General features: G+C 42.4%; 1 protein-coding gene across 1 annotated transcript in view; it reads left to right on the top strand.

The window, feature by feature from the left end:
• Nucleotides 1–14,271, top strand: part of COL22A1 (collagen type XXII alpha 1 chain) — a 227,599-nt gene that overhangs the window by 189,460 nt on the left and 23,868 nt on the right. Inside the window, exons 44-54 of the mRNA XM_032134095.1 lie at nt 2,184–2,228; nt 3,144–3,191; nt 5,033–5,146; nt 5,337–5,390; nt 7,546–7,599; nt 8,420–8,473; nt 10,007–10,060; nt 11,341–11,394; nt 12,189–12,242; nt 13,286–13,339; nt 13,917–13,961. Of these exons, the coding sequence (XP_031989986.1) occupies nt 2,184–2,228; nt 3,144–3,191; nt 5,033–5,146; nt 5,337–5,390; nt 7,546–7,599; nt 8,420–8,473; nt 10,007–10,060; nt 11,341–11,394; nt 12,189–12,242; nt 13,286–13,339; nt 13,917–13,961 (630 nt within the window). The remainder of the gene's footprint in view (nt 1–2,183; nt 2,229–3,143; nt 3,192–5,032; nt 5,147–5,336; nt 5,391–7,545; nt 7,600–8,419; nt 8,474–10,006; nt 10,061–11,340; nt 11,395–12,188; nt 12,243–13,285; nt 13,340–13,916; nt 13,962–14,271) is intronic.

Below are 14,271 nucleotides of genomic sequence, written 5' to 3'. Positions count from 1 at the left end.
TGTAAATAATACAGTGAACTGATTGGCAAAATGGACTAACCTGAGACAAGGTGGCAGAAAGAACACCCAGTGCCCTTCCTGGCTAAGCATTTGACCAAATTTTAAAGGAACTTTCCAGATGGAAAAATCAGTCTCAAAGAGTAGTCCCTGCTGAGCCTAGACTGATTGAAAGCCACTACTTGGACCTTGATCAGCATCCAGATATTGATGCAGCTCAAAAAGCCAATTAAGTCCGTTGCTGTATCAAAACCAGCATGGCCAACAGATCAAGGGGGGGGATTCTGCCCCTCTGCTCTGCTCTGGTGAGACCCCACCTGCATGCTGTGTCCAGCTCTGGGGTCCCACAGCACAGGAAGGACATGGAACTGTTGGAGCGAGTCCAGAGGAGGCCACCAAGGCAACTGAAGGGATGGAGCAACTCTTACAAAGAAAGGTGGAGAGAACTGGGATTGTTCAGCCTGGAAAAGTGAAGGCTTTAGGATGACCTATTTGTGGTCTTCCAGTGCCTGAAGGGAGCTTTCAAGAAAGATGTAGAGGGACTTTTGACAAGGTGTGAGAACTGAATATATGCAGGTATCCAAGACAGCCAAAATCCAGAGCTGAACTGTAAAGAGTAGATTTATTCCATTACCACGCTGGCAGAATGGGGACACATACACTGCTAAGCTTATTCCATCTTAGCAGGGGCAAAAAGCACTCAGGGTAACCACCAAGCTTCTTATCTCCTCCCAGCAGGAAGGCCCCAGCCTATGAGAAATGCCTTTTAAGTTTTTTACAGCATTCTGTTATCTTCTACAGAACCTCCACTTCTCAAGATTGACAGAAAACAACCCAAAGAAAACAAAATGTGAAATTTTCCACACTGAATATTCTTAGCATCCTCCAGCTGCAAGGTCATCTTGAGTGAAAGCAACTCTATTTTTCCCTCCTTGCCAAATCTTCCACTTCCAACCTTTTTCTCGCCACACAAGGGGAGTGACAGTAAAAGGGGTAATGGCTTCAAACTGGAAGAGAGTAGGTTTAAATTAAAAAATTAGGAAGAAGTTCTTTACTGTGAGGTTGGTGAAACACTGTACAGGTTGCCCAGAGAAGCTGTGGATGCCCTATCCCTGGAACTGTCCAAGGCCAGGCTGGATGGAGCTCTGAGCAACCTGGTCTAGTGGAAGGTGTCCCTGCCCATGGCAGGAGGTGGAAGTAGATGGTCTTAAAGGTTCCTTCCAACCCAAACCATTCTATGATTCTGTGAACATCCTGGGTGGCAAATCTGGAACCATTCCAGAGAAAACCCCAGGTGGGACCTGCTGCAGAATCAACAAAGCTGAACACAAGTAAGATGCTTTTAGATGGTCAGTAGAAACTGTTCCTTTAGAAACAGAAATGATCAGATAAGACAGCTTTTGTATGTGGTGAGTTTTGTATGCTCTTTGAGGTTCTTAATATGAATAAAATGTGCATTTGCTTGAGTGATGACACAGGGTGATGGACCAGGGGGATACAGGAATTTAGCAGAGAATGTTCTGGGGAAATGTCACCAAGTATCTTAAAACACCACTGCAAGCATCCTCACAATGCAGATTTCTGTCACCGTCTGAACAGTGACCAACTGTCTTGTTCAAAAGATTTGGTTTCCCAAGTGAGCATTACTTTATGAAAATATTTTACAATAATCTTTAGACATTGTTTTTTGTTTTTAACAAACTAATTCCTCGCTAATGACACATAAGAGCTGCGCACTGAGGGGTGGCAGTTGTTTCTTGTCCTAACCCTGCCATTCTGGACATAACATTCTGAGAATGCTGGTAATTTCTATGCCTTCATCTCATGAAAAGTGATACCACTACACCTCAACAAAGAAACCTATTTTGCCTTTTTCAGGCGCCTTCCAAGATTTAAAGCCTCATACTTCAACAACTGAAGTTCATAGTGTTTCCTATGACCAGAAGACAGACTAAAGCAATTCTAATCTCTGTGTGACTCAAATGAATTTAGCAAGAGTTTGAGAGGATGTTAAAGTTGCAGGTATTTGGAGGAGTTTGCTGTTTGTCACATGCAAGGAGCAGTGCTCTCAGCAGCAGAAAGTAAAATGTGTGCTAGTCAAGATGCCTGTGCCAGCAGACTGCAGGAGCAACCAGAGGGTTATTGTATAATAATTTCACAATGTTTTTCTTTTTCTTGATCTGTAGGGTGTACCTGGAAATCCAGGGGAAAGAGGACCTCCTGGAAAACCTGTATGTAACTTCACTTCTGTATTACATCTTCCTTTTAACTCAGTTTCCACCTCTACACTTCACCCCAGAAGTGCACTTGGGTGCTTTTCCACTGTTGCTTTTCCCAGCAGAGCAGTGGGAAAAACACTAAAATCCACTAAAGATTTAGTGAAAGCTTTGGAATGGTATGAAAATAACTGGATAGTCTGAATGTAAATAAAAGCCAAATTTTTAAAGGCACTTCCTTAGCACCACTATGCAGTACCCTCAGCAAGAATTTACCTCAGGTGGGATGAAGTGCATTGGTAAAGTGAGGTGGGAAGTACAAGTTTGGCCCAGTGAGTCCTAGGCAGGACAAGGAAAACCGGTGAGAATCCATGAGCATGTTTGTTGCTGCCTGTTCTGAGCTTCCCCTCCCCAAGACACTTGCCTCTGCCATGTGCTCTGAACTCCTTTGTTCCAAGCGTGGGCAAAACCAAATGTAACTCAAACTCTTTAGCAGCAGTGTCTGATTGGCCGGTCACCCCGGGCCCACCCCCAGTCCGCCCCTTTTCCCTTCTCCGAATAAAAGAGAAGATCAAGGGAGGCCCCACCTCTCTTGGCTCTGCAACTCTTTCTGTGAGCCTCTCTTGTCGCCTGTTTCTTTTGAAAGCTGCTAATTGCAGAAAATTAAGCAGGCTAAGAGCTATATTTCTCCCTCTTTGCTTCTGCTGGTGGTATTTGCTTTGCAGCTGATTCAGTTACTGATTTTAGAGCTACTGAAATGCTGGATTGCCCGTGCTTCCTCTCTGGGTTGCTCGAGGCTTTCTAAGGCATTGAACTACAAGCGCTAGCCGGTAAAAAGCTGAAAAGATACCTCCTCACATGTTCAGGAAAAATTCTCATGTCTTGATGCCTCTTAAAATTGCCTGAAATAATGAATTTCTCATTCCACAGGGTTCCCCACCCCTGCTCACTCCAGAGGATATAAATCTCCTAGTAAAGGTAATCAGCCTTTGATGAGGGTGGGAGTTTATTTCTGTTTGATTCAGACCTGACTAAGGCTCTGTGATGAGAAAGTGTCTGAACTACAAGTGCAAAAGGTGTCTATAAGCACTCTTTCAAAGCTCAAAACTTGCAAGTCTCCCACTTGCACTGGTATTGGGACACGAACTGGAGATCAAAATCCTTTCCCCAGCTATGAAATGATCTACAAAGTTCTCTATAACATTTCTGAGACTTTCTCAGCTCTTTCTGAGGCATGCATTCCCAAGGAGGAATAAACATTATCAAGTTGCATTATCTAAACCAGAAAATGGAAACCATTTTAATAAAATGCTGGATTTTTTTGCATACACCATCAATAGTGACTGGAGTAATTTTGGGTAGCTGTGGGTGCGAATTTAGTTTGCATTGTGAATCTAAACAGATGCTGGTAATTAACCCCAGAAGTACCTGTGTTTCAAAAGTGATAATCTGTCTGCCTTTACTCTCCATATAGAGAGTTGTCTGAGAAATTAGTCAGTCTTTGATAGGTGTTGACTGAAAAATCTTTACAGATTTACATGGGCTGAGTTGAGAGTTTTTAAGCTATCTTGAGACCTGGCAAGAAATCTTTTCTTATTGATTAAAACAAACTAAAAAATTACCTTCTTTCACCAACCACATTAACCAAAGGACCGTTTTAAGATTGCTGCTGTGACATTACTCTTCATTGAAGATCTGTCTTTGTTTTGTGGAGCCCAATGTGGTTCTGGAGGTTTCACTGTAAGGTATTTGGGATTTTTGATCTGGACAAGAGCAAGAGACTCATTCCTGGGTACAGGATGTCATTTTGATGTCCTTTCATTTTCTGCCTTTGCTTGTAGTATGGTTAAACACATTTGTGCATTTTTTCTGCTTGGTATTTTTTCACTCTGTGCTTGGTACAGAAAGCAGCACCTTGAAATCCCAGATGAAATTAAGGCTCTGCTGTTATGGGTGTTTCTCAAGCACTTACATCGTAAGTAGATAAATGTGGATATAGGGACTGAGACTCAGAAAGATAATTTACCCTACAGTTTTGCAACAGATCGTTGACAGAGTTGGGTGTTGTAGCAGAGATTCCTGACTCTCAACCTGATGATCTGTTTTGTATTATGCTCTCTCTTATGAGCAGGATTCCCTCCCCTATTGCTGGAGGGAGTCTGCCTTTGAAATGGAAATGTCATACATGGATGCAGTTTCCTGAGGGTAGTTGAAATGTAAAGACTACTGAGATGATGCTTCAAAGAGGTTTGGAAGGAGGAGGTAGTGATTTTCCCTGATAAAATTTGGCCAGGACACTGTGACATTCACTTGGTCTTCACAAACTCCATTGGATGAGTTGTCCTTAGCCAAGCTGGCTGCTGAATAGTTTCCCCTGCAGAACCCTTTCTGACATTGTGCTGCACCTGATTTTCCCCTAGAAATATACCCTCTAAGCAGTAACTCAGCTCTTTCAGACTGGAGCAGACGCAATTTTCTAGTAGTCTTGTAGACTCAAAACCAGTGTTTTTCTTGATAGTCTTGCTAGTCTCCCTGACCTCCCATCAGGAACAGCTTTTCCACAGTTTCTTGATACCGGATGACCAGTTAGGACCTAGAACTGATAGGAAACTTCCCATGGGAGCATGTGTGAGCTCAGCTGCTGACCCTCGCTGTGCTTCACACTGCCCTCATTGTGGTTCTTTAAGGCAAATTCACCCCGATCTTGAGGTAGACCACAAGGATTTATATATTGTACCAGCACCACAGTGCTACATTCACAGTGGGTGTCTGTGTGCCTGCAGCCTATTGCTGATGTGTTTTTCCATGTCCTCTTCCAGGATGTGTGCAGTGAGTGCCCTCCTGGCCCACCAGGACTGCCAGGCATCCCAGGTTTCAAAGGGGATAAAGGTCTTCGAGGACCACCAGGTAGAGATGGCCAGGATGGGAAAATGGTAAGAGCTGAGGGAGTGACCACGCCTCGGATCTGCTGTAACCTTGTTTTTCTATTAATATGATTGATGGGTTCTTATAAGACAGTTCAGTCTTACTTATTTTTCATCAATAACCTGATGAATTTTTTTTAGAGGCCTGTGGAGTCAATGAACTAAACGAGTGTTTGCCTCTACCTTTTCTGCATTGCAGGGGATTGCTGGTCCCAGAGGTCCTCCAGGCCCACCTGGGCTCGATGGCCCAAAGGTTGGTTGGTTTTCTTCAGTTGTCTAATGAAAACTGACTTGTGACTAGTTAGTCACAATAATTATTTTGCAAACAGGTTACTCAAAGAAGTTGTGGATGCCCTGTCTCTGGAAATGTTAAAGGCTAAGTTGGATGGGGTTTTGAGCAACTTGGTTTAGTGAAAGGTGTCCCTGCCCATGTCATGAGGGATTTTTTCACTTAATTAGTGTCTTATGCCCTCCCTTTGTTCACACACAAACAGGCAGACACATCTAAAGGGCCTGATTCTTGATCTTGCATTTCATTGCATTGGTGTTCTAATGATTGATAAAGACTTGAGAGTAAATTTTACCTCAAATCAGGTGAGGAAGAAATTAAAGCCTCAGCAGTAGCCCCTATGCCTGTTCCTCTCCTCTGTGAATCTTATATGCTGGAACCACTTAAATTAAGACTGATGCAATGGTCTGCTGGGCTCCAAACACACCATCTGCCATGGTGGTCTTACCCACAAACTCCGAGTATTTCCTGAAACGTGTTATAGGAAGTACTCCTTGTTTCAGCTATATGGTCCTGCCTTGTGGTCCAGGGACATAGGCCAACATAAAACTTCCCTTGTCTGAAGTATTCCAATAACGTCACATTTCAAGCATTTCCTATGAAGAGGGCTGTCACCAGTCTGCTCACAGTGCCAGTGCCTGGCCACAATTAAAACTACCTAATGTGAAATAAATCAAAACAAATCAATGGACAGAGAGATAAGGTGATTTAATGATGGGCCACAGTTTCCTCCAGACATCCCTTCACTACTGACTTACTGTCTAAAATAGCTCCTGCTATTTTAACATCTTTGTATTTGCACTTTTTAGAGTGCAGGACAAGCTAATAGTTTCATGAATTAATTTAATATCTTGCAATTAAAAGTGTGGTGGGGAGAGCAGCACAATCTCAAAAGTAAACATAGAGTTGATCAAAATGAAAGTATGTTCCAGGATAAAATTTACAAGAGAATTAATAACCCATAAAGCCAATAACAGGCAGAAATGCCAAGCAGTCTGAGACATACCACATCTGCTTCTTTCTTATATGTCATGACAAAGCAGAGATTTAGGCAGCAAGAATGGATGGTTAGGTGAAATAACAGGATAAATTACAAATTGTACATGTGCATAAAGTAAAATCAAGTACCTGATAAGTAGTCTAACTTGAATTCAATAAAAAGAGTTCGCAAATGCAAAAAAAAAAGTATTGTAAGACCCCTGGGAAGGAGCAATCACAAAGACTTTGTGGCTCTTTTCTACATCCCTTAGGAGGATCCTTGCAGTAGAAGACCCAAACTGCTCTGCACTTTTGACTCTCTGGTATATTGTCCTTACCAGCACCATCCAAGATATTACATCCCACTCAGAAGCAGAGCAGTAGAACTGCAGATCTTTGCTCATGAGCAGCTTCATTCCTTCTGCCATATGAATTAGAGCTCTTTTATTAATAAATAGCAACCCTCTTTCTCCCCCTTGTCTCCTAGCTCCCATGTAGTAAACCAGTGTATTATTTCCATGGCCAGCAATTCATTATTGCTCTGTGCATTGTTCACACCTTGTTCACCATCACCTCAGTAATTTTCACTGTGTCACTGTAAGCACTGATAATGCAGACATGTACATTTGAGTTGGCTGTCTCTATCCTGTGTCTCTAGAACAGAAAGAGAGAGAGAGAAGGAGAAAGAGAGAAAAAGAAAGAGAAAGAAAGAGAAAGAGGGGAGCACTTTCTGGGTATGAATTTTCTGGCTGCACCTTACAAATGCTGGTTTTATTGCTGTTGTTCCTGAAGGGTGTGGGCACCTTTGTTGGGCCGGGTGATTCCTTATCAAGGTGTGATTCAGTGGAGTTTCTAACAACCTTCCTGCTCTTTAGGGATGTGTAATTCCTCTTTATGAGTATGAGAATAAAACATTAAAAACCAGTTATGCTGGGTCTGCTCAAAGGGCATTTTCCACATATATTCCTGGCTCCAGCACTGGTAGTGAAAGCCTAGAGAAGAATTTAAGAGGAGGACAATGAGGGCTCGGTCCTGATTCTTGAGTTTTATTCTTGAATGTCCAAGTGCTTTATGAAAGAGGTCAAAAAGCTGTCACAACACTGGATCTCATTGACTTTCAGTGGCTCTTTTTTATTACCAGGGTGCTAAAGGAGACCGTGGTATGACTGGAGAAGTAGGAGAAAAAGGTGAACAGGTAAAAACAGAGTGTGCTTTCCACCAGTGCTGTCACTGTGATTGTTCCTTCATCAGTAACTCCTATGATGCCTGTACAAGAGCACCCTTCTCGGAGGCAGAGCTGGAAGATGGGAGCTCTTCATCACTGACAAGCTATGCTAAAGAGTGGAACCAGAGCAATCCTCCACAGACTTCCATCCTCATCTCCAATAAAAACCTCCCAGTACCATCTGTTTCCTCACCTCTAGACTGAATGCGTTGAATTCTCTACATAACCTAACCCTTACTTATTTCCTTGGGTAATCCCTGGATGATATCCAGGAGTTCAGGTGTCTTTGGGTTGAAAAAACCAGTGTTTCTGTTTGTCTTAGATGATGAATGTAAGGAGGACCTCTTTGAGGAGGGACTGAGATGCCATAGGAAAGATGAGAATGGTTTAAAGTAGAGCAAACTTTCATAGTTAATTTTGCCAAGGGCTGAGTCACTGGTTTAAGGTGCAAATCAGCACCTCTTCAATGACTTTTGTAGGACATTTTAAACAGGTTTGTTTTCCTGACTGACCTCCTGTCTTGTGCAATTCCACAATATCTGCTCTCATCTTCCATTAGCATTGACTAAAATAAACATTGAAAGAAGTACACCTGAAATTAACTATGTTATTTCTGAAATGCACGCTTTGAAAACCAAGGTTTCACTTTAAAAAGCCATGGTTCTTTATTTCCTTACAACCAGCTCTCACTGACTCATTTTGATGTTACCTCACAATAATCACCAGTTAACTTTTATACAAGTAGATATGTGACTAATACATAAAGAATGTCTCTGTTTTCATTCTGCAGGGCCACCCTGGAATGCCTGGCTTCTCAGGGGCTCCTGGAAACCCTGGTCCACCTGTAAGTTCCTCTGTTGCAAAGATGGTCCTGTAGTTTTCTTACTAACAAAGGATGTTGCAAGCTCCATATGCTGGAAAGGACCATTCCCATCTGTCTGTGCATTGAATTTGCATTTTCCAATGGGTTCCTAATGATCCCCTGAGTGTGATAGAGTTCCCTACTCATGGTAATTTCTATTTAATACATTGGCCACTTTCCACTGATTGCTTCAGCTCATTCTGTAAATTGTTTATAAGCTTCAGTTACTCTCTGTATACAGCACAAAGATGATGATGAAAACTCTTCCATAGGGACTATTTAGTACATGTATAGGTGCTTTCCTGTATGTGGAATAAGTTGTTAGTCTAGAACCAGCAGATCTAAGAGCATTTTACTTCTCAATTTTACACAGTGGTATGAGACTGGATTTTCTCCAATTTTCATGTTGCGCGAGTTACTTTTGAATTAAAAGGCCTTTTACACATGTCCCTCTCTATCACAGTCCTCTTCATTCTTAGTTCTGCTCTCTCCATGAATAGAGTTGTGATTTCTTGTATTTAAAAAAGGGTGACAGTGGAGAATCAGGGCTGAAATCACTTGGCTCTCCTGCTGGTGATATCTCCACTTTACTCCCTTCAAGTTTGGGGATTTTTTCTGAGTGAAGGACTTTTCTCTCCAAACCACCTTTCGTTGCCCAAAGTCATCACTGCTCATATTGCTGCTTACAGTGCAGTTTGGCTCTGCTGTGCTGAGGATGTGCCACCGTCATCTGTTCTGTGCATCAGCACAGCCTGAATTCACATTGCACTGACTAAATGACAGGGCATACCTGTTAGAAAAGGGGGGTTAGATTAAAATCCCATATTCAGATGGTAGCAGTGCCTAAAGGACGTTGGATGCTTCGCTGCTGGGACAACATGTGGACTTGCTTCATGGGTCATTTGAGCTCCCATGAGCATTATTTTAGGAGAAAGTTAATAATAGACACATTTGCTGTGTCTCTATTAACCTAATACTGCTACAACTAGAAAGTTATACCAGTGGGAATAAAACACTTAAAACTGTCCTGTGAGACCTCCTGAACACTCACAGCCAAAGGAAATGTGCAAAGTGAAACTGAGCCTGTCAAAACAGAGCAAAATGTGATGTCCCCTAGACAATTTTGTTCTTCAGCTTTTGCTGACTTTTCCCTCTGTCTGCATTGACATGTGGCTCCAGGAGTTTGCCTGCCACAGAGTGCACTTCCTAATTTCTGTTCTCCCGTAGTTGCTGTTCTTCAGAGTTATTTTTGTCATGATTGGCTTTTTCCTACTTGTCCCCAATTTTCAGAAGGAAGAGCCAAGAGCGAACTCAAATATCTGACTATTTCTGGCTTTGGAGGCTGATTGAGTGCAGAGGTTGGCACTGCTTTTCAGTGGTGAATGAAAAAATGGAATTAATATTGAGCTGAGTGATTAAAGAAAGCTCCAGAGATGCCAGCCATGGTAGAGAATGTGTTGACAAACATACAAAATACGCTAATTATTCACGTTGTTTCTACTTTATTTTGTTTAGGGATCAGATGGGGTGCCAGGACCAATAGGACCTGCAGGAAACCCCGGAGACGTGGTAAGCTCGAAGCTCTGTGCTTCACCATGGCATCACCTACGTTTAGGTCTGTGAAGTAAAGCTGAGCTGGCAACTATGTAATGTCCTTTGAAAGCTCCCCAAAATATTCAGCCTGCAAGTAGAACCTCCATAAATAAACACAGATTACTGTTCTAGCACTTTTTAAACTCACCAAATGAGACTCCAAATTATCCAGAGGATAATCCAGTCCATGGGACCTCCATGGAGATTTTTGTACCTCTTGTCTGTTCTGTCCTTGCTATTAACATCTCTCAGCCTCCAGAGCAGGATTACTAAATATGTTAGGATGCTTCATAACCTAAGGCTAATATCTGAACTCTGTGTGGGGATTATCAAAATATAACCAGCAGCCTGTTGAAGCACATCACAGCACAGACTGCTCAGATTCTGGGGCCTGACACTGTTTCCTGGCACTACCAAAAATACCAGTAACAGATACAACCTTTGAGAAGCCCATGAAGAATTTTGGCACTGCTGTTTTATTTGAAGGATTTTCAGATGCTACTTTATGGTAATGCATCAGAAAACCCTGGGAGAGACAGGTAATCTGATTGATGCTAACTTCAGCTTGAAAAGTTAAAAATGAACCTTCCCTAAAGAATACACTGTTGAGTTGGAACAGTTTAAGACTGTGTCATTCTGTGATGAATTTCTAGAGGAAGGTTTCCTAAGGAACAAGGTGCATTTTGCAGAGCAGTTTCACAACCTGAACTTCATCATAAGTGAACAATGATGGTCATTCATATGGCTATTATGGAAGCATTGAACACTCTGTGCAGAAAAGCCAGAGACAAGATAGACAGGAAAGCTGAAATTCCATTTCAAAAGGATGATAAGGTTGTGATGCTGTGAAAGACATGGGATGATATTGTCCAGTCCTGTGGAGTAAGGGGACTTCTTGGGATGGTCAGAGAGGCACTTCTTGTAACTACTCATTTCAAAGGTATAAAATATACATCTGCTTCCTGGCTGGACACCTCATCCAGGAAATTAAGGATGAAATATTAAATATAGTTCAGGAAAAAATTACCAGTGATTTCAGTGCTTTCTCAATTTGTAGGAACTCATAGATAATACTGAATTTTTTATGTGAAAAGAGGGACATCTAAACTAGAAGGAGTTCAAGGGAACCTCATAGACTTTGTGACATGGGACACAAGACCACCTTCTCACAGTTGTCCCCTGTCATGATAAATCTTCATCTGATAGAAGCCTCTCAGGAGCATGCCTGACCCGTGGTGTTTGTTCTTTCCTTCCAGGGCAAGGATGGTCCCCCAGGTCCACAGGGCCCACCAGGGCTGCCTGGACTTCCAGTGAGTGTGGTTAAGCTCCTTCTAATTCAGTACATTAAATTATTCATGCACACACAGGTGTGTAAAACAAAGAGGTGACATTTCTGAGGTGCTTTGAAAGCCACGTGTGGTCTGTAACGATGTCTATCATGCTGATGCAATGTCCTTGGTCCAGGACAGTGTGGATGCTGTATTTGATCTCTTTAAAGCAAAGTGTAAATTATAATGTGAACCAGGTCTGTTCCTTGCCTGTCTCCTCAATGAAAGAAATACTCTTATACAGAGCAAAAAATCAACTTATAACTCCAGTGTGAGGGCAAAAGGATTCAGAGACTGGGATATTAACTTTATCTGAATCCACAGACAAAATGATTCCTTTGCACTGACTCTTGTTCAAGTCCACCTTGGGCATAGACTCCTCTCTTCTGGAAAAGGTTATAGTACAACATTTTGGGAGTTTTTTAATCTGTCATAAAGATAGAGCCAGAGATAGTTCTACTGTAAAGTAGCCTACCTGAATGAAGATAATGGCATTACAATGATTTATAACAATTGGTTTTAGAATCCTGATTTAAGATTGTTGGAGTGCTCACCATGGAGAAAAGGGAAATATTGCCATATTGGAAAGGGAAACAGGTTGTGCTGTCACAGGGGTGTGACAGGAAGAGATTTACAACAGAGCTATGGATGTAGGGCGGGTTTTGGAGGTTTAGGCAAACAAGCATGCCATGATGAGCAGAGCTTTCACACTGACAAAAACCCCACCAACCATCCTTATCGCTTCCTTTTACCCAGTTTTGCATTTCATTTAACAGGGAATTGCTGGGAATGATGGCAAAGATGGCAAACCAGGATCTCTGGGGGAGCCGGTAATGTAATTTAAAACTGTTTTGCTCAGGCAATCAGAAGCTGCATCCAGTTGTTGTTTGTGGAGCTGCCTATCTATGGACTCCTTAGGGGGAACAAGGAGCCTGTTTGCACATCTGTTTCTAACACCAGAAGGACTGTATTGTCTTGAGCGATTTATAAGCATGACACATGAGCAATCTTGAAAAGAAACTGGGTTCTTTTACTTTTACATCTACCATAAATACACTAAAACATAGTGACTCCACTTTTACAGCTGCCTTAAACACTGCAGAGAAGGAAGGTTGTCTTTTAACATTAAACATTGTGATCCATCCTTTTGATAGAAGTTTATGGGGCATAAAAAGTTTAGAGGAGATATCTTTAAAGAAGCTTTTTTCTGGATTTCTCTGAGACGGTTCTGTTGCCCAGAATTAGAGGGTTTATAATTGATTTTCTCTACTTAGTCCATACTTGTATTTGCTGAGGGAAAAAAGCTGTGCCACGAAGTTTTCAGCTAAAAGGAAATGTTAATGAATTTGGCAGTGAATGTTATTTCTTGCAACTGTGTGTGTTACATGAAGAACATACTTCAAGTATCAGGCATTGCCGTCCTCTTTCTGTGACTTGTCAAATGGGACTTAGTGGTTCTGGGAAGAGCCAAGTTCCCAGGCATTAGGACAACTGCTGAGTAGAGGAGTGCTTGTCACAGCAGCTGCAGACAGTTTGTGTCTGCACCAAACCACCTGATTTCTATGTGCAGATGTTGATTTTGCATGTGCTGATTAGGTGTTGGTGCAGCTCTGACACTGCAAATGTACACCAGTCCAGAGCTGTAAATGCCTCAGGGCCTCAGAGTGCAGGTGACAGTGCAGGTTGAGGTGTGTTTGGGAATTTCTGTCACTGCTGTTCTCCTTGCAAACTCAGACTCCAGCACTGCTGGACAAACCCTGGGCAATCACAGTTCTCAGTGATGTTATGTCTAAGGGAGAGGAGTGGGAAGTCTTCTACAGCAGAGAGACAGACCTGGGGCTCTCTCTAACGTGAACATTATTGTTTCCCACAGGGAAAGCCTGGAGAACAAGGGCTCCCAGGCCGGGAGGGTGCCAGAGGATTACCGGTGGGTGCTGCTCTGAATGGTTCCACCCACTCAACCCCCTGTACTGTAGTCAGGGAGCATTTCTTGGGCAGATAAGGTTCTTTACTGATGCAAACATATAAACAGTCATGGTATTGTGACTAAATAAGTACTTAAATAAGCAACAAAAGTAGAACACAGACATTTCTGAATTCTTCACACTTGGAGAAGATTAAATCCCTTACCTAGAAATTAAAGCATGTAGCCTCATTACACCTCTCTACCAGAAGTCACAGCTGTAACCCTCGTGTTCTCTGTTACATGTCCTCTGAAAGAGTGGGGATAGTAAAATTTAGGGTTAAATAATATATTGGCTGGTCACACCAGGGATACACAGACCAGAGCCTTGGCTTTACAGTGTAAGGAGCTATGGAAAGCTTTTCCTGTGATGTGGCCCTGCCTCATTACTGCCTGGGACACAGCTAATCCATGCTGACCAATCCCCAGTAAGCTTTGGCAAAACTGGAAAGATTATTAAATAAACATTCAAGCTAGAGTTTTCTTAAATGTTTCATGCATCAGGGTGATGGATAATTATTGATTTCATTCCCTTGTGTAGGGTTTCAAAGGACAGAGAGGAGATACAGGTCCGCCAGGTCCCCGGGTAAGTAACGGATACCTCATGCACGATCCTTTGGAGAAAGATTGTGTGGAGTTGCCCTTTCTGAGGCAGTAGGTAAAAATGATGGCAGTGTTTCATGTGCCTGTTTTCACTATGATTCCATGGGCCACATCTGTGGCTCAAAAATGACAGCAGCTATCTTCATTCCCTCTGCTGAACTTCTAGTTCTGGGGAAGGTGAGGCAGCTGGTAGAGCTGAATCCTCTGATGCTCCCTTTGAGATAGTCCTTTTTGAAGAAGCCTCAAGGATGCCTCCATACCACATCCTTCTGGTAAAAATGCTGGCTAGGTGA

This window comes from Corvus moneduloides, chromosome 1 (assembly GCF_009650955.1).
Source record: "Corvus moneduloides isolate bCorMon1 chromosome 1, bCorMon1.pri, whole genome shotgun sequence".
Lineage (NCBI taxonomy): Eukaryota > Metazoa > Chordata > Aves > Passeriformes > Corvidae > Corvus > Corvus moneduloides.
This window is presented reverse-complemented; position numbering and strand designations above follow the sequence as displayed.